The 20960-nt window shown below is 40.5% G+C and overlaps 1 protein-coding gene across 4 annotated transcripts in view; it reads right to left on the bottom strand.

Moving 5' to 3' along the window:
- FBXL7 (F-box and leucine rich repeat protein 7) overlaps positions 1-20960 on the bottom strand; it is a 232272-nt gene that overhangs the window by 21280 nt on the left and 190032 nt on the right. The window contains exon 1 of one of the 4 annotated variants that reach the window (XM_066186350.1): positions 20096-20209. The exons of 2 other annotated variants lie outside the window; for them this stretch is intronic. In XM_066186350.1, the coding sequence (XP_066042447.1) occupies positions 20096-20141 (46 nt within the window). In that variant the 5' untranslated portion in view covers positions 20142-20209. Of the gene's footprint in view, positions 1-17640; positions 17668-20095; positions 20210-20960 lie in introns of those variants that run through there. One more of the 4 variants, XM_066186370.1, reaches the window with a different exon arrangement.

Raw genomic sequence — 20960 nt, 5'->3', positions numbered from 1 at the left:
AGAAATGCTAAAGCAAGAAGTGAGATGAGATTACAAACACTGTTCCACTAATCTGCTATAATCCAGTTAGACATTTACTTGCTCCATCATTTTAATTCCATTTACAGAACACATGAACCATGTGCAAGGCCCTGATACTACTGGTATTACACACAATTCAGGAAAACACTTCTGTAGCCCTGAGGGTTATTCAAAAACTAGTACAAAATGTTGAAGTTTTCACTATTTAATATCCAGTCTGGGAGACAGCAAAATCTGTTGCCAATTCCTGATCACCCTTGTAGTTTGTGGGAATAGGTGTCTATCACAAGACATGCCTCTTGTTCAGTTTGGACTGACTGTTTTGACATGGTACAAGGAAGGAAACAGAGGTGGTAAAAGTCCTGAAGTAGAACCCTTTCAATGACACAAGTGCAGGTGGCTGCTTACGTCTACAGAGGTATCTCTATACAAGGGCACTGAAATCCTTCCATTTGTATCTCAGGAATTAAAATCCTCACTAGGACTATCTCCATAACACATGAAATGGGGCTTCTGTTCACTACCTGACGAAATGGGATGTCTGTACATCAACCTGGAGACGGAAAACAAACTCTCCACCAACCTGCTTCTCATGCAACTTTTGCAGTACGTGAATTCTGCCACTGCAGAGTCAGGCTGTGACTTAACTCATCAAATCCTGGCACAAAAGTATAACTGGAACCTACCTTATGGCACATACCTTACAGAAAGGTGTCTGTCAACAAGGGCTGAAGAGCAGGGCACAAGGACAGACTGCACAGTTCATATGGAGCATCACCTCTTATAGAACAATCCCTGGCCCTCACCATCCCACCTTTTTACAGAAAGACCTTACAAAGCTTTGAGTTTACTGAAATGATGTAACAAACACATCTGCTGATGAAGTGATATTTGACTCGCAAGGCTTTATGTTGAATGGCCTCTGTTGATTTAGCAATTCCTATTTCATAAGTTCTGGAAGGCGACAATACATCCCAAGTATCTGCTATGTTATAAACCAGCCAGAAACCATTTGAACACCACAACAAGAAAAGGCTTCAGAGAGGCCACAATGCCTCTAGCCACAAGAGCTGACTATGAGGCATGGCCATCCAGCTCTTCCTTGCTCCAAAACACTCGTGGGATGCCTGTCTTGGGGCTGAGGCATGGTTCCTGCACACCTCAGTGAAGCAGTCACTTCTCTTCATCACTTTCTACATCTGCAGCACTCACCAGTGATGCTACTGAGTCTTCTTTACTGACTATAATGAGTTTCATGCAAGTGAAGCCATATCTGGGGAACAATTCAGGCAGTAAAAGTTATTTTAGCTGAGAGTACAGCTGGCAGAGCCTGCCCCTTAGGCAAATTGCCTTGTAACACAACAAAGCCTCATCTGTCTGCAGTACACTGCAGCAAGCTTGCCAGCCTTTCTCTGAACAGATATTTGCTCCTTGAAGGGAATTCAGATTTTTTGTTTATAGAAAAACTCCAAACTCTCAAGAGCAAAAAGCAATCTCATCACACTTGAACTGCATTTAGCAGCCCTGCACCCTACCCTGCAAAGGTAGGGGTGAAGCGTGTGCTTCTGTGCCCTGCCAATGCAGCAGAAGATTACTGATAACAAAGTGAGATCTAGGAACAGATGGTAATGGCATGGCCCAACCTTGGCAAATGGTCTGGGACACCATCTTTTAAGACAGAAATGTGAGTGAATCACTGGTGGTGTGCAGGTGTAAAAAGCACATTAAATCAATATGTGCTTCCCAATACTGATCATGTTAAAATGCACGAAAACCGTCATCTCTAACCAGTCACATTAACAATGAAGAAAATCATCATCACCAGAGAGAGCAGCTTCCTAGTCATGCCAGGAGCCACCTGCCTTCAGGCACGCTGCTGCAGGCGAAGACCCGCAGCTCATGGGGTGCTGCCTCACCAGCTGCAGGGAGCAGTATTGGGTCCCAGGAGGTGAGAGCACCCACATCTCCTGCAGGATATGGGTGCACTTCAGATGGGGAATGGGGAGAGACTGTAATCCACACGTGCCAGTAGAGTATATGAGTGTACTTGTGGAAGAGAGTCTATAACTTTTGGGGATTAGTTAAATCTGTTTTCTGTAAGTGCTTATTAGCATTAATTCAGTGTTCAGTGTTGTAATTTATCTGTGGCATTACTAGTAATGATCCCAAATGAGGAGTTCATTGACTACTGATTAAATCCATGCCATTATTAAACTGCTTTGATCCTAATTTTAGTTTAAGCTGTGTGAACTGAATAACACTCCACTGCAGCACATGTGATTCATCACTCACTGCTGTTTGTTTCTGTTATACTTTGAAGGATGAGAAAACTGATTTATATCAGGTGTTGACAAGAATTTCAAAATAAAGCTAGGGATTAAAGAGTGTTGTTTAACCAGCTGCAACAAGCCATTGCCTAGAAAAGGTGTGGACAAACTCCAAAAGCAACCTAGATGTCACTGTGGATTTGTGGAGCGCTGGTAGTGCTGCGTGGTGGAGCAACAGGGACATGCTGAACACCTGCAATGAGGGATCATGTTCTACCTTGGCAAGGACTGCAGCTGATTCAGACTCTGGTTTCTCCTTCAGGGAATCACAGCCATGGTATAATCTAATTATCTCTCCACACATATATGTGCATTATTTCCATATATAGCTACATTTGGCTGTACCTATAGGCAGTTTACTATAATTACAGATGGCCAGAAATGAAACAGCAGCTTTGAATTTTCTTACTAAGTATGGAAAGTAATGGAAACCACAGAAGTGGCTACAACTGAATAAAAAGCTCACCTTTCATTTATAATAGTGTGTGCCAGGGAAAACTTAATAATATACATCTAATATAATTAGGGAACCAAATTAAAGGCAATTAAATAATTTAAAACATTTTTCTAGGAAAAGGTATCAAATTCCTTATGAGTAATATTCTAATCACACAATTAAACCCTGATAAATACCCTATTAACTTTCTCTCTTTTCTTCTTTTTTTGTTTTAAAGTATGTAAAATCAGGAATTGGCATATTACAATAGATGAGTATGAAATGAAGCCAAGCACCCAGTGGCACAGTGGTTAGGACTATTTTTAAGCTGGGTTAAATTTAGCTTATTATGTTAAAATTAATTAAAAATTAATCAGGCAAGCCACACAATATAGCTTTACAATAAAGGGCATTTGCAGAGGCTTCATCTGCTTTGTCTAAAATGGAGACACTTCATGATTGCACTGCTCAGAAAACAGATGGACACTGTTGCATGGAGCTGTAAACTTTAAGACAAGTTACCAAGATATTGTAGCTTTAAGTTAAGTTTACACTGAAAGGGAAACAGCTTTTAGTGTGCATTCAGCATCTCCTTGGAACCCAACCAGGCAATGGCCCTTCTCACTTTCCTGGGAGTAATGCTACTTTGAGCTGTAGTAATTTAAGAGAGACACAACTGCAGTACTATAGGTTTTTTCAGACTTGTACCAATTTTTAAATCAAATTCTCCCTTATTAAACACTTATTCTCCCTTTTCAGCAGAGTGGCAGAAGAATAGACACAATAGACCATGAGAATGACTTTGGATTGTACCAGGTCTTCAGGTGAGCTCCAGTGCAGCCCATGGGATGCACCAACGCAGGACCAGAACTCCCGACTGTGGAAAACATGGAGCATTGCCAAGAGCTGGGGACAGCTGCAGCTGTGGGAGACATGCTGGGGAAATGGGACCCTTTCCCAAATCATGGGAAGCACCGTGGTTTCAGCGGATACGAGCACTGAGCTGTTAACAGCTATGATGGTGTAAAAAGCGCTCTTGTTTCACTCTTTACCCTTTCTTGCACCCTCCGCTAAAACCCAGAACTCCACTACACAATATGATGTCAAAAATGTCATACAGAAAATGATGAGTGGAGGCAGAGGATGACGCCAGACGTTTATTCTTATGTTGTAACCAATATAAACTGGATTAGAAAATTCAGTTTATATTTAATTGTGTATTTTAAAATAAGCCATAATAACCATTGCACTAACATACAAGGAATTCAGAAGCTGTTGCACGTCTTGGCAACCTTGATGTAAATTCATATTCTGCTTCTTTTATAAGTCTGTATCCAAAAGAAACACTGCATCAAATGTATTGAGACTTTCCTCAGCACATGTTTTGACATCTAGGCAAACCTCATGAGTCAGGGTGGTTGAGAAGCTCAAGCAACAGACCTGACGCTGCTGCATCTGACAGATTCACCACTGGGAGAAAGTAAATTGCCTGTCTTCTTTTGACAGCTGAACAGGAGATGACAGCCACTTGGCTTCATGCTCCCCATCGGTACCCTCCAAGTTCTCCAGCTTCAGCACAAGCCAGCCAGGCAGGCAGCAGGGCTGAGCAGCCTCCTCTGCAGCTGGCACTGAGGTGTTCCTGGTGACATGGATGGAGCTCCAAAGGAGCTTCAGGGCACTTTGAGACACCCATGCTCTCAAAGCAGCTGACAGGTACATAAACCACATCAGTTTACCTGTGACCATGTCACAGGATTACCTGTCCCTTGTGCTCCTCACCAAAGCACTGGAAGCTTACTTCTGTCACAGGTAACTAGTCAGCAGGAGTAATTTAGCAGCCTGAGTTCAAGCCCAACCTGGTCACAGAACAGGTCTGCTTCCTCGCAATTGCACATTCTGGTACCAGAGCAATAAAGGCAAGTGAAGTTCACAGAAAGGCAGAAAAATTTCTTTTTTTCACAGGAATATTACACATTGGCATGACCACATGATGCCACCAACCTGTGTTAGGCATCCCATGAAGATCATGAAGAACATGACACACTGCAACCCATCTAATATTTGTGCTCACCCAGCCATGCATCTTTCTTTGCCCCAAGGTCCCTCTATTACTCTGAGCGTTCAGATACAGTTGCTGAAATGCAGCCTGTTGTTTGTTTCCCAGTACCAGTACTAAAGCCCATGCAGCCAGAGCCAGGTGCAACTTCTTCACCATCACAGGCTGCAGCAGGCAAAATCTGAATACACAGACACAAAGCATTCTAGTTGAATGGGAAAAAAAAGAAAAGCAAAAGCTAGCAGATTACAGGTGCTCAGGAAAGAGGCTAATGCATCATAGAACAAAAACTTCATTAATACCTCAAGTTAGAGGTGGTAGCAGACTTGCAATACAACTCTCTGGACACACCATCATGCAGTGTGGAACCACCAGATTCTTGCATGCAATTGTGAAAAACCTGGCCACACTATGGTTCATTATTTGAAACACTTTAAATTTTCAGTTCAATTTTTGTTTACCTGTGAGACAGAATATATCCAAGATGAGATATGCTGGGAGGATTCTCCTAGTAAGTCAATAATCACAACAAAAGTCTGTTTAATAGGAATACGGTTTCACATTCATTCACTAACCATTTTGAAATCTATAAAAATGTAAAAAGAAAAAAAAAAAAGAGAGAGAAATCAAAGCAAGTATATTAACCAGCCTTCCTCAAGCCACAGAGGTAACCATTGTTAGAGGATGTGGTGAGGTTAATGCCTTCATCACTGGTTTCTATCATCTGGCCAATACATGACACATTTAAATTTTCTATACACTATACTATAAACACACTCTAGATTTAGGCTTTTTACACGAACCTTCTACCTGCCAACCCCAAAATATCATGTTGCCCACCACAACAGAGAGTTGCCATCCGCGGGGTGGTTTGGTTCCACCTCTAACTGCTCTCAGTCATAGCACCCTCCCACTCCCAAGACACTGCAGAGTAACTCCCAGAGCTTGTTCCCCTGTGCAGATATCAGCACTCAGCACAGCCCTGCTAGCAAGGAAACTTGGCAAAGGCTCACAAAATACACAACTTAACAATCAAGGGCCTTGTTGAGTTGGACCTTTTATTGAACACAACTCTGGCCCTTGTCTCCTCTCTCTGTTTATAAGGCTTACCAAGTATATAAACTATTGCTCTTAAATTATGAGGACCCACATTTATGAGAGCAATTATCCTTTGTTTGTTTAGAAAGGTTATTTGTCTTTCTCCTGTCTTTTACATGCCTCCCTGCCTCCTTTGCCCAAAACAAAGCAAAATGTTTGGATTTTTATTTGAGGGTGGGCTCCATCTGAAGTTCACTTAATGAGAGGAAATCTCTACTATAACCATTGGATGAGAGGAGGAGCTGGAGGAGGAGATCAAGCCTTGCTTCAATCCAAATGAAAGTTAGGCAAGGGAATTGTCTGGAGGAATAGATGATTTTTTTGCTTTTACACATCTATAAAATGAATTATGAAGTTGAGGGGGCTTGGCTTTAAAAAAATAATTCAAAAATCACAGTACACATCAGATAGTAACTACCACGCTGTCACTGTGCACTAGAACAGGGTAGGGTTTGAACATTGGATTGGCCCTTCTGCAGTCTCTTCAGATGAGATGGAAAGTAAAAACCCACTGCTGGGGCTTTAAGAAGACCATGCTATCTCTGGAAAATGGATTAAACTGTATCTTCCAAAAGACTAAAATATGTCTTTGTAAGACTGCTCTATTCAGAATTAATACTGCCAACAAAAAACACATTTGAGCTCTGCAAGTGAGCACACTTGGCTGTCTGACTCTGCTTCCCAGAGAGGTGTCAAGTACCAAGCATAGATGGACTTCAACAGCTTCAGAAAAATGATCCCACTTACCAGCTCTGTCATTCCTGTAAGTCCAACAAGAATCTAAGACCTGAACACTCCTGTGGCCTGCAGTCAGGCAGATATTACCCTGAGGGCCTCTGTTCTTCCTTCCTCTCCAGAATGTGCAACACATGCCCTCTGCTACCAAAGGCAATACCCAGACTGAGCCTTTTAAATCAAGGAAAAGAAAGCTTTCTTGCCTGGAAAACCACAGCAGCAGCAGGGAAAGGAAACAGGCATGCAACGTAGCTCCTCCTTTCCTCAGGCACACACCTGCTCACTGTGACTAACACTGAAACTGTCCTGTTTTAAGAAATGCCCCAGGTAGGGGAAACCCTCCAGTGTACTTTCAAGTGCGAAACCTTCGTCCTTCTGAGAGATGGGGATGGGACAGACCTAGAGTAGCTGAGCTTCATCTTGGAAAACAATTTTTTAAAAATTTGAAAACAAAGATATTTTTGAAACAAGTGCTGCAAAACTGTCAGCAGAAGAGAACACAGGGCTGGTAGGTGCAAGGAAGGATGCAGAAGGGCAGGATCATTGCACAACCAACAGCCACTAGAGAACAGCAGGGCAGCACAGAAAAACCTTCCAGGAAAGTGGCTGTTGTTTTGCTCAACAAAGCTGATCAGAAGATACTTCCGAAGTGAAATGCATTTTCTATATTAGGGATTTTTAACTCTGAGAAGAGAGACTCAAACCACTTTGACTAAAGTTCAGTGGTTGCTCTGCTCTCCAGTTACCAGGCACCCGTCCCCTTAGGTGACTTCAATTAACTGAAATTCAGTGTTTCACTGCAGAAAGCAGAAGCACCAGACACTTCCAGGCTGAAAGCACATTTTTCCGTTTATAAGCCAAAGTCACTAACACTCCCCAACACAGTTTTCATATCCAGATATGATTAGAAGGGATCTTTCAATGGGACTCACTGACAAAGTTATCTTTCATGTTCATTATGTTTCATTATCTTTCAACAGCCTCAACAATGCAGTTCTGAAATAAAATCACAAGTTTCCCTTCTTGTAGGACCTGCTTTCAAGGTTAAATGAACACAGTTATCTTTAGGCAGAAATATGAAGTACTATAGAATCACAGAACCATTTAGGTCTGGAAAAGACCTCTAGGATCAAGTTCAAGCATAAACCTATCACTGTCAAGTCCACTACTAAACCATGTCTCCAAGTACTACATCTACATGTCTCTCAAATCCTCCAGGGATGGAGACTCCACTTCCTTGCACAGCCTCTTCCAGTGCCTAACAACCCTTTTGATGAAGAAAATTTTTCTAAATCTCCCCTGGTGCAAGTTCAGATCATTTCCTCTTGTCCATTCACTGGTTGCTTGAGAGAAGAGACCGATTTCCACCTGGCTACAACCTCCTTTCAGGTAGTTGTAGAGAGCAGTAAGTGAACAATAAAACTCCCTTTCTCCAGGCTAAACATCCCCAGCTCCCTCAGCCACTCCTAAGACTCATTCTCTTAATTAATCATAAAAAGCATAAATATGAGCTCATGGAAGACCTAAATGCCATTCTACTTTCCAGAAGCAGACTTTTTTCTCTCCAATTCCTTTTTGTTTTGTTTTGGTTTTTTTTTTTTTAACTTTTGTTGCTGTTGTTTTAAACCATCAACAGCCATTTTCCCAGAGTAAGTTTATGCCATGTCCTAAATATGAATTTTATAGAAAGCTATTGCTGTAAAAGAGTTGTCTGGTTTGATTAATAGTTATCTTGAACAGGAAATACTTGCATAATGCGAATACATCTTGGATACAGATCTGGCTCACAGTAGATCTTTTGTGCTGCAGAGACTAACCTGGAACTGTTCCCACTGATACTGCTTTAAACAATCCTGCTGGACTGCAAAGTGTGGATACCAGTATCTCCTTCAGGTTTTAAGCTATCCAGCTGGAGAGGGGAATTTACCCAAGTTCCACCAGATGCAGATGAAGAAGAGAAATCACCCAATTACCGAGCTGTACAACTTGGCCTTTTGGTCAGAAAGCCTCTAAGCCCTATTACATGGCTCAGCATTTCACACCTAGAGAGCTCAGAATAGAGGGCCAAAATATGGAAAAACCCAAGGTTACTTGTTAGCTAGCAAACAAAACCACTGCAAGCAGCAGCCTCAACCTAAAAGAGAAGTAACAAAGGACAGAGGAAGATCTGGTGGCTATAGCTCACTTGTGTTTCCAGAAGATATGCAATGAATGTCTCCACTGAAGGTCTTGAAAGAAACCCTGCACCCAAAACAAGTGGGAAGGTCTCAAAGGTGAACTCCTTATTTCTGAGAACGGGAAACAAAGTAGGGGTTATCGGTCACTTGTCACTCAGGGAAAGATCCAGACAGTTTGATAGGCTCACATGTAATCTAGACAATGTGTTTAATAGGAAAACAAATATGATGGTTGATAGATTAAATTATTCAAGGAGGTGAAGATGAGAGCTTGCTCTGGAGAACTGCAGAAAAGTCTTAACTGCACTCTGTTATTGGACATTACAGTGTCAAATAATTTAATGTAGGTATGAATAAAACTAATTTGGATAAACTTTTAGGCATGCACACAAAAATAGGTAATTTTCTACATAAAGTGAAAGAGTTTGAGCTGACCGTTACGGCAAGTAAGATTTTGGGATTGCAATAGACAGTTACACACCATAGTTCCAACTATCCATAGTCTCGAACAAACAAACAAAGAAGGGCAAAATCAAAACTCTCACAAAGGAATAAAGAACAGGGAAAGGGCAATCATCACCACAGAGGAAAAGAGCAGCTCAAGTTCTGCATGCAGTCCTGGTCCTCTCGTCTCAAAACACTTTAGTATAAGCAGAAGCAGTTCAGAGGAGGACACTGAGGACAAGCAAAAAAAAAAAAAAAAAAAAAAAAGAGCTTTTGAAAGACAAACATTCTTCAGTCAGAAGAAGAGACAATATAAAAAGAATATGATGGAGACCTGTACAGACACATGAGGTATTAAAAAACTATACCTCACTTATTTTCTTGCACTAGAGAACAGATGATAGAAATCAAACTAACCATTGATAGGCTCAAACCAAACAGACACAGGAGAGCAATGATCTGTAGCTGGAGGAGAGCAGCATTTGCAGAAATCACTTCCTATCATATTCATAATGCTTACAGTTCTTATCCAGCTCCATCAGCATTTAAAATCTCACTCCTTCCTCTCCCATGTGGATTTTTAAATCCTGTAAGAATGCCATATAAGCACTTCCAATAAATACAGGACTGAAAACACATTATACTGCAAAGCGTTAAGAGCCACTGTCTCTTCCATATAGAGTATTGCAAACATGATTGAAACTGATGAGTGTTTTCAAGCCCTAAGGCTGACTGGAAGGTGCAATTAAATGCCTCCGTTTATATGAACAGCTGGAGCCAAATGGTGGTGAAAAACTGGTGAGGGCCATAAGTCAAGAAAGTAAGCTGTGAACCAGGTCAAGAAAAGGTTAAGTTGTAAAGAGGCAATCTGGCACTAAGGACTGAAAAAAATTAATGTGTGGTCAATTGCTTAAGCATGTAAATATTAGGCTTCCAAATAAACATGTCTGAATATAAGAGAAAGAAAAAACATAGCAGGAGATGAGCATTTTCTGTCAACAGCCTTGCAAAAGTAAGGTAGACCTCGGTAACACATGGAAACAGCAATTCAACTCAAAAGACTGCAGTGCAGTGCATAAGCAAGCTCCTCAGCTTACTAATACCATAACACACTACAAATCTCTCTACAACTCCCTGGTAAGACCTGATGATCTCTGAGATCATTCTAAATGATTCTGTGATAACTGCCCTCCTGCAGTTCAGAGAACCGTGAGAATAATTCTCAGTCTAATATTTGAAGTTTTGGAAAACAACCTTCCCAAATTCCATACACTGGCCAATGGCTCAAGCTAGCATTACTGCAAGTAAATTTTGAGTTTTGCAAAGTTTGACAGAGTTTTCTCATCAGGTTTTTTTACATTTCAGTCAAATACCACCTGTAAAAACTCATAGCGAAGAGCTGTGATCTATGTCTGACCACCTGCAGTATTATAAATGATTTCTGGTGATTAAAAAAAAAAAAAATTCCCCAGAAGGTCCTACAGAACAAAAACATCCAGAAAATTGTTGGTATTTGGCAATACTTCTATTAAAATCTTGTCAAAGAAGAAAGGAGAATACTTTCCTAGCTATCCAAATCTCGAGATGAGTAAACCGAACCATAGTAGGTATATGGTAAGAAAAGACAAGTTTAATACTATCAGGATCTAAAAGTTATTGCTTGTTTTTGTCAGAGATAAAAAATGTATTACAAAAGAAATAGCTCCCCTGTTCAGGGCATGAGAGGCAACAGAAGCTGAGGACCAGGCTCACACAAGTAGCTCATGTACAGAAATACCACCCTGGGAATGCCTGATGTGGATAAAGCAATTAATTTTCAGTGAATGAAGCAGCAAAAGCTGCTGTTGTCTCCTAAGGGAAAGGGAACAGGGTACTGGTGCAGGAAGGAAGAGTGATCCCCAGTGTTTGTGCACAGTTTACAGATAACCATGCAGTGGCATTTCCCCAAAATACACTTTTTTGCCGAAATATATTTTTCCCCCTTTAGCCTCTCTCCACTCACGCACACACCTGAGCTTCTGCAGCAATTAGAGACACTCCTGCAGGGCCCAGAACACCACGGAAAGGCTCCCAGGCCGTTCTGTGGCTTGAAGTGCTCTGTACTGCACACACCAAACAGTGTCCAGCCAAAGCGTGAATAATCCTCCTTGAGTATTCTTCTGTCACTGGGTCCTTTATTCACATGTAGTTACGACATCAAGCAGCCCTAAGCAGGGCCCAAGTGCAGCAGCAAGCAGCTTTTTCTGCTTCACAGCTGTGAGTGCTGCTTTGGATTAGAGCTGGATTGCTAATAAAGCAGTTTAAGTGGCTGAGGGTGTGCCGAGAGCCAGGGGAGTGCATGCCTGCAGAAATGCTTTAATCCTAGGAAGGAAGAAATCAACTTGAAGTGAAGCTTCAGTGAATTGTTCCTGCTGACCTTTCAGACTGCCCTGATTTTGCCAGTGCAGAAAGGCCACCTTTGCAACAACGAGCAACTCTATCAAAAACATTATTTTAACAGTAGTGCTGAGAACATAGCGGGTCTGTAATTAATAAAACAAGAAAACTCCATCAAGGTGTTTTTAAAGGGTTTGGTTAGAGAAGGAAGGTAAGAAAGCAACTTAATGAGAAAGCAGCAAAACAAAAGACACAGTGCAGAGAGTTCACTGGAGTTCAGTTTTCATATATTTAATGCATTTTTTTCCAACACTAATGCTGTTTCTAAAATAGTCTGCTGCAGGAACAATGTAGAGCCATATAAATAAGCTTCCCTTAGGCTATTTGAAAAGGAACAGGTATCATCTGACAACTTTATTACAGGTTTTTAAGTGTAGGGAACAGCAGTAGGGAACAGCTAGAGCATTAACAAACAGGGAAGTGAACTAAGCAGGAACAAAGACATTCATGACAGTATCAGGAGAGGAATTACAAATATATTTGAATGCTCAGTCTGAATTACTAGATACACAGTATCTGCAGTAAGGAGGATGGATGCTTCCTCAATGTGGGAAAAAAAAACCCCAAAACCCACTCCCATCAATGATTTGTATAATAAATTATCAGTGAGGCAAATCACCATGTTTGGGCTGACAACTGCAGTGTTACCAACACTCCAAGAACAGCTGTAAATTGAAGGAAAACCTATGCTGCTGTCAGGGGAAGTATACTGAGCATGAAAATATTAATCAACTTATCTGCAGTAAAAAATAAAAGTGGCTTTACTGAATCCTCATTTTTTCTCATGCAAACCTTCAGAAGAATAGCTTCTCCAGCATGATTTTCAGAGCTGTGTGGCCAGCCTGCAGAAACATTCAGCTGCCTAGTAGAGCAGGCAGAACCTGGCCAGCCACATCCTGTAGGTTGGCCCTGCTCAGTTGCAAGGCTGGTTATAAACCAGGCAGTCCTACCTGCGATAGCCAAGATCACTTCCAACACACCAGAAGTATAAGCACAAAAGGGTCTAGCATATATCTATATCTACCTCAGGGAAGAATGTCACAAGTTTACCTGTCATTGATTAATTCCAGGAAAAAAATATCAATACTGCTAAGTTCCCTAAGTTCACCTCTGAGTCACACTTTTCCTTTAGCCTCACCCCTTCAGTTAAAGGCACTGGTCATCTTTATTCTGCATAGTTATTTAGAAATAGTTTCCCATTTAGTCTGTTTATTGTGGCTTGCTTCATTTGACTAGTTTTATCTTTTGAGCTTCATGCTACTTCTTCTGGCAGTTCTGAAAGACTGTTGTCTACTTGACCACTCAGTTTAAATTCCTATGCAAGAGAGTACCCTAATGGTGTGCTTATTAATAAAACTCTGCTCAGTATCATTTGATTTGCATCCCTTCTTCTCCATGACCATCCCTTCTTCTCCAGTACATCTTTGGAAACATATCAAATTAAGCAGTTCTTGCCTATTGTCTTAATCTTCTGTAGAGTTTTCCACAATATCCTTCACTTTTCATAGCACCACTAAGACCTCTGCTTCAGAATACATATGTGAGATGCTTATCATATCTTTAGTTCCTGGTTGGGAATGGATTGTGGAATAGTAAGACAGCACTGTCTAATTTCTTCAGAGGGTTACAGTTGCTGAATGCCATTGTTACTGCTATAGTCTTATCAGTGACACATCTCTTTTTCTTTCTTTGTGCAGCAGGTAGGTCATCAAGCTTCTCTCATACACTCCCCCAATTTCTGAAGTAGTTTCTCCTACCTCACGCAAAATCCTGTCCTCTTTTCAGCATTTATAATTTTAATTCTTCTCTAAACCCAGGCCTAGCTCACAGAGACTAACCAATTCACAATTCAGGGAAACATGTTATTCTCCAACCTTAGCAATCCCTCAGATTGAAAGGAGATCTGTACTACTGCTTTATATTCCCCCTTCTTCACACTCTAATAGGCTTTTTATAGCCTCCATCACCTTTGCACATTCAGGAAGGAAACAGTCCGTAACAGATCGGAGAAACAAAATTATTGAAGGAAAAAGCAGATGCTTCCCCACCTTACGCAGTTAATTATTTTTAACAGCTATACAAACTCTGGAATGGCTTGAGTCAAATTATGAACCAGTTTTAAATGAATGAAAAATGAAAAAAGATTAAAAAGTGGGAAGAATGCCACCCTAAAACATTCTCCGTCTGGAAAATATTTTCCTTGTCAGACAAAAAAAAGAAGGAAAACAAAACCAAAAGGTGTGTGATCTGGAGTGCTGGATTCAAAATCAAAAGCTGGATCTAACCAAAACACTCCAGACAATGCCATGCAAGCTCTTTGACTTTTCTATGTACCTCTTAGCAGTAAGAGATAGTGACACAGAGTAGTTCTAGTCAGCTCTATTCCTATTAAAATAACATCTTTAAAGAGGCATGCTTAGACTTTTAGTAGTCAGCATCAAAAGGTTTAACAAGTCATACTATATTAAAGATGGAAAATACAGAAGAATTAAGAGTTAAGGTTAAGAAGAGCTAATTTTTTTTTTTTAAAGAACAAAAGCCAGGCACTTAGAAGGAGAAGCTCACAAACTTATCAACAGCTCAAAATTTAGACACTGTTTTGCTTTATATGATGTATCTTCAAATAATTCAGACTCAGGCTTTATGTGGTAATCTAAAATTATATAGAAGTATTTAATAAAATTTTAAAATTTTTATATATTTGCACAAGAGCCACCCAATGCCAACATAAACATGTTTTAATCTGGATCTCAATATTTATACTTGCAAATTCTTCAAATTCTGTTATTTACATTCATACTGCAGAGCACTCTGAAAGCATTGCTTGTACTAAAGAGTGGCAAAACTATTCCATTTTCACTCTATTTTGATATGACTATGAAGTTTTCCTGAACTTAGGCCTTCGCTCCAATACAGGAACGTTTCATCTTCATAAAAACACAGTTGAGGAGAGGAAAGGACTTTAACACATAACTGCCTTAATCCAGCCAGACCAGCATTTAACTTCTTATATATTTTACTTAAACAAAATGTAAGTGACTCAAGGGAAAGCAACATTAATAAACATGATCATATAAACTTTGCAGTGAAAATTCAATTTTAACTTTAATAGCGTCTCTCAAACAGTAAACTTTATTATAAGACCTACAACTTAATCAGATCCTAGCACCAAAATCAGGTGTTTCATTTTCAGTTTTTAATGTTCGTTCAATTGCCTCTTGGAATATTTCATGCCCAAAATAAGATAGAAAATGCCAATGAAAATGTCAGATTCTGCTGGAAACTGGACTGATGCCTCCACTCTCCTTAGTTCCAGGAAAATTTTTCTTGACCAAGGAAAACATTCCTCTTTGATTGCTGCAAGATTCCATATCTGAATGTAAGAGATGAAAGGCTAAGATTTGTCCAGAACGCTATTCTAAAACTTGGGTTAGTGGCAACTTCAGAGTCTCACTGCTCTGAGGTGACGGCGCAAATTACGTCCAATTACGGCAAAAAGAAAACAACTGTGATATGAGCTTATCATAGATCTTTATATTTCTTTGCTTGTTTTAAGTCTCCATAATGCTCTACACTGTTCTCCTACACACTATCACCCTCAGCACTTATTCCTAGTACTTCCATTGAAATTTCCAGAAATGCTCTGAGGCATTTTCCTCCCTGCCCTCATCACAGCATTTGCAGCACACAAATATGCACAGCCTGGCTTGTCCCTTAAGTACACTTTCTGTTTTAAGACACTATTGTTCTTTACATGCAAACATATAATTTGCAAGACACTAATTTCTTTCTCAAGCCATAATGTCTTTAGCATATTTAAAGGCAACTCCACAGACTTTATATGGTAGGCTAGCGCATCATTAACTTTTTCAGGATGCTATTTACATCTCTTTCCTAAGAACACATGGAAGAGCTTTTGCCCATTTGGAAATTCTGTGTGGAGCCAAGCTTTCCACACTTAGTGGAAGCTCTCAGGTTTCTGGGAGCCTCCAGTTCTGCATGCTCAGTTTGAGTGATTACACCCAGACTTGCCACAAACAGTTGCTTTCAGCTTCTGCAGTGGGGCACAAGGAAGAGAATGACAGTGCATCCATGATCTGCTCTGACATTGTAACATTTACACCAAAGTGTGAGAAAAAAATAAACCTTGACTTTCAACTGCAACTTTGTGTGGCTGAGGAGTATAATGAAGAACAGCAACTTATGGTCCACAAGTGCAGTCTGAAGACAACTTTGCTGGAAAACCTGCAACCCCGCCCCTGTAGGGTCCAAGGCTGATCATGAGCACTACGTATACAGCACAAGACAGAAGAGGTGCTCCAGTTCTGTATGGGTAAGATTTCGCCAAAATACATAAATATTGGAAGGGAAGTAAAAGCTGTCATTTATATGCAAGGTTAATCCTCACAGTTCTATAGATAGTCATTAAATAACGGTGGACAAGAAATTCACAGGAAACATAATTTTGTTACTGAATCTTCTGCACTTTCGTCTCACTACTTGTTCTAAAAGTGTTGAAAAAGAGTCTTACAGACTGACATTGCTGTAGCTGCACCCATGAGCCTACCCTAAACTCTGTACCTACCCTATGGAAAATCTAATTTATGCACAAAGATGCATGATGGCAATAAAATATGTACATTCTTGTAATGTCATAAAATTAACCTCTCATGTACATTTCACCCAAGCACAACAACTATTGAAAATTTTTAATTACTATAATGAATTTTGTATCTATAAAGAGAATAAATGCAAAGAAATTGCATTCTCCTCCTCGAAAAGCCAAACAGTCCTAAAAGCAGACAAAACTTGTGCACAAAGTATTGTATTATTTGGCTTATCTCCAAAGTATACTGCATCATGCATAGGCACAAACTAACTCCTTGCACATCCTCTGGAAAGAAAAACATTAAATTCCTCCACTCCATTACCTGAGTTTCTGAATGACTCAGACATACATTTCCAGTGCTTCAAATAACTTGACAGGCTTGCAGGTTTCTGCATTCTTTTAAGATTAGGGAAATTATATGACAAGTTTAAGGAACTACAACAGCATTGCTTTGGCACACATGGGGACAGAAAGGCTCTCCAGAAACAGGAGCATTAAGGAACAGAAAGAAATTACACTCAGGGAAAGCAACTCTGTAGGATTCAGCTCCAAGGGACAGTGAAATGTTCCAGGGGATTTCTCGCTATTTGCAGAACAATTAATTACTTCAAGGACAACTTGTTTCTGCTCTTCTGGATGCCACAAACCTGTCACACCACAGGACAGATTTACAAGATGTATTTCCTTCAGTGCCCAGCCAGATGCAGGAGGTTCCACCCGGTCAGCTGGGCTGATTTGACTCCGCACGTAACCACATCTTTCCCTGGATTGCTGGAATGCTGCAGTTGTTGGAGCACCCCATCGTGTCACAGCACTGCAGGGCTCGCACAGCTGCGCCCGGCCCCTCTGCAGCGTGGCCCTGCTCACGCCTGAAGAAGGCAGCACCACAGTCTCTTCTCTTGCATGCCAGAAGAAATGGATCAAGGAACCCCAGGTGGGATGCGCTGTGCAGCAGCCAAAATGAAGCCAATTTTAAGAGGCCAAAAGCAGCCCTTTGAAGTGCCAATAGATGTAATGCTCTGCATAATGTCATAGTTTTCTGCCATGAATCACAATGAAACCCAAGGTTTGCTGAAAGATGCAGAAAGAAAAATGCGATCTGTAACTGCTCTCACAAGCTCAAGCAAGCTATGACAGCCACTGTGCCTTCCTCACTAGTGAGGCATGTTGCAGTGAGGCATGTTGCAGTTGGGATATATGAAAGAAGAATAAGAAAGGGCACAAGATACAAATCAAGTACCCAAAGAGACCTTTGGAAAGCCAACTTATGACAATGCAACTGTTAACATGAGGCTACTTACAGACATCTGGCAAAGGATTTCCAGTGCTTAACCTCTGCTTTCAAAAACAGAACACGCAGACACTGGGAAAGAGTTGAAGGTATACGTTTAGAACCACTCTCAGCCTCTGCGGGCTTGTTAGATATATGAAATAACATATTTTTGTTCCCCAGCAAATGTCTTTTAAATGAATAGTGTAGAACCACTGCAAACTATCCACAGGGAGAAATACCTAAGTAGTCATTTTGTTGCCATGTATCTACTCCAGACTCCTCGCTATTCACAGAAAAATTCAATTGTTTAGTGAGTTTAGATGACTGTTAGAAGGAATAATTTCTGCCATCTTTTTCTTAATCTTAATAAAGTCTTTTCCCCTCTTGCCTCCTTCTCATTTTAGTGTAAACTATGATCCCATGTTAAATGTGACTGCAAAGAAAATAACATGGTTTACAACAGAATTCAAGCTACACTCAATCTTTAAATTCTGTTTCTTGGAACTTGGTATATAAAATCCCAATTGCTTCTGAGAATTAAAAGAGAAAATGTACATAAAAAGCTTAGCACAAAATGCTTAAATCCAGTCTTATTTAGCAAGCACATGTTCTACACTGTTGAATGGGTTCCAGAATGAAGCTTCACATTATTTCCAAATAATCTTTACTGTCCTATAAAGCAGTCCATTGTATGAACTTTTTGGATTGGATACATAAGCAGATAACACAGACACATTTATTTAATGCTGTAAATGAAACCAGGCATATAAAACTTACCCCAAGGATCAAGGATTAACAAATGCCTAGGTCAATGAAATGAGAAAATGGGGCACAATATTGGGAATCCTGGGAAACTAGACCTGAAGGCTCCCACCCCGCAAGGCACAGGATGTACCAAACTATATCTTAACACCAACTCTTTCAACTCTGAGTAGGGCTTCAAAACATGAAGTCACATTTTGTCCTGCTACTGAGAGGTCATCTCACCCGCCTTTCTTAATGATGCTGCAGAATATTGCAGCACCTGTTCCAAACAGTTCTGCATGTTTGATACTGTAAAGAAGGCTCTGTTGCATCCATTGTCCTTCTCTTGGTCAATAGGACCAACTAACTTCAGGTACAGCACCATCAGGTCAAAAAGAAGAAAGCAAAAAGTGTATGTGCCACCCTCAAGTCCATCGAACAACTGAACTTCTTGTGTGCAAAAATGGGGGCTACAACCCTGTCATTCAAGTGCTCAATCAGTCTTCTACCTGTATGGTGCAAGGCACAACCCACCTGGGCCAGATTCGTTCCCGTTCTTAATGAGAGGTAAGTCACATGCTTGATCACTGCTAAGGGGTACATGAAATGGTCCTTCACAAACCAAAGCACCCAGCTTACTTATTTATCACAGAGTGATATTTTACCTTCCTGTTCCACAGAAGTCGACAGAAAAGCAACTATGTAGCACTGCATTGCTAAAAAATGGTTTGCTGCTCAAGCTTGCTGTTCAAAGTGCTGGCACAGTCCCTGCACAACCCGAAGGAGGTGGTGGCCAAGCAGAAGCAGATTGGACATTTGACTCCTGACTGGCAAAGTAGTGATGTACCACGAGTTCACTTCAGCTAAGTCCAACTACAACAAACCATCCTGGCCTCAAAGCTTTCCCCATCTCTAACAACACTTTGAATCAAGTTTGCTTTGGTTTGCTAAATTCATACAACATCAGAAATGTATTAATGCTTTTAAATTCTACGTGTCAAAAAGGAACTAAACACCTCTTGGGCTAACATTTTTTCTGACACACTTTCACAACCAGGATGGTAAATCCCACTTGCAACAATCAGAAACATGACAGAAGCAGAGGCTTGCACGTCCCAACAAGCAATACATGTAATCTGATGGGCAAAATGCCCTCTGGGAAACTGGGGTAAGAAACCTCAGCCAGCAGATGCCTGAATGAACACACAGTTGATAAAGGCCAAAAATATCCAGTTACCAGAGGAGAAAAAAAACCAAACAACTCAGTGATTGCTCAGTCCGGAGAGAAGCTGGAAACAAAAATTCCTATATGTTCCACTGGACACCAAAACAAAAAGTAAAGAAATATTACAGACTCAACAGGAATAATGACCTTAAGGTATTTCCAATCTCTCCTCCCTCTTCCAGACAGCCTCTCCACAACCCACAGGCAGTATAAGTTTCAGGTCATGCTGTTTTACATACAGATCTGTATTTGTCCACTTCTCCTCCTACTTTATAGTCACCCATCACTACTGCTGTCAGGTGGCTGGACCAACAAGCTCTATCTACATTCCAAACAGTTGTTAAACTGTTAATGAACTGTTAAGACTGCTACAGGCTATTTTGGATCTACGGAACAGCTTGTGCATCCAGAAACATATATTCCTCCCACTCATTATTATTATTATTATTATTATTATTATTATTATTATTATTATTATTATTATTATTATTATTTGCTCCAAAAAATAAATTACCTCTCCTCACAAATCCCTCCTGTGAAACTTCGAGCACACTGCCCATGGAAAAGTGCGTTGCAAGGCTGCATCAGAAAGACACTGCTCAGTGTTGCCCTCCAAGCCAGCAGCAGCAGCCTCACCTCCATCTGCTGCCAGTCACTTCTAATTGTTTTCCATCCCTGACTACTTAATGCTGCCAGGCAGGCCCTCCTCAGCTCCATGTAATTTACTTAAGCAATGCTATGATTCATCTTGCACAGGGTCTTTAAGCAATGTGGGTTATTTCCCACAGATGTATTGACATAAAAAATTTCTCAATCGTACTTCCTTTCAGATCCCAGACTGTTTATTAAGGCATCAAATGTCATCAGTGTCCTCCAGGCTGGTGGTGCTCTTGGCCAACCCTACTGATCAGACCATGGCCAAACTGTGACTGAACTGTCATATAAGTCAGTGGTAAAAAAGATTTTAAATCCTGTTGGGAAGTACAGCTTATCCAAAAAATGCAATAAATATGGGGTTTATTTTTATTTTTAAAAAATGTATTATGTCGTTGCTTAGTTTCACATAACCTTTTTAAAAAACTATTTGGTGGTTTAAGGAAAGAAAAACTGATGTATTCTGCCAATTCTCTCTCATTTATCTATTTCCTTGTTCTATTGTGCTCCAAGTGTCTGTTTCACTTGTTACAAATTAAGTTCAGAATTTCTATATTTTTAGATGCCTATGCACTGAGGTAGTATCCACATACACCAGAAGAGAGAGAATTGTACTGACACAGCAAGTGAGGCAGTTCCCACTTGGCAAAGTTCATGTAACCCATATCTCAGGTGCTGCAAGTCCTTCAAGGTCCAAGTGAGATAAAGCTGAGGTGCTGCCACTG

This window comes from Chamaea fasciata, unplaced genomic scaffold (genome assembly GCF_029207755.1).
Source record: "Chamaea fasciata isolate MVZ Bird 193981 ecotype frontalis unplaced genomic scaffold, bChaFas1.0.hap1 SCAF_1, whole genome shotgun sequence".
NCBI lineage: Eukaryota > Metazoa > Chordata > Aves > Passeriformes > Sylviidae > Chamaea > Chamaea fasciata.
The sequence above is the reverse complement of the archived record's forward strand: the minus strand, read 5'-3'. Positions and strand labels throughout refer to the sequence as shown.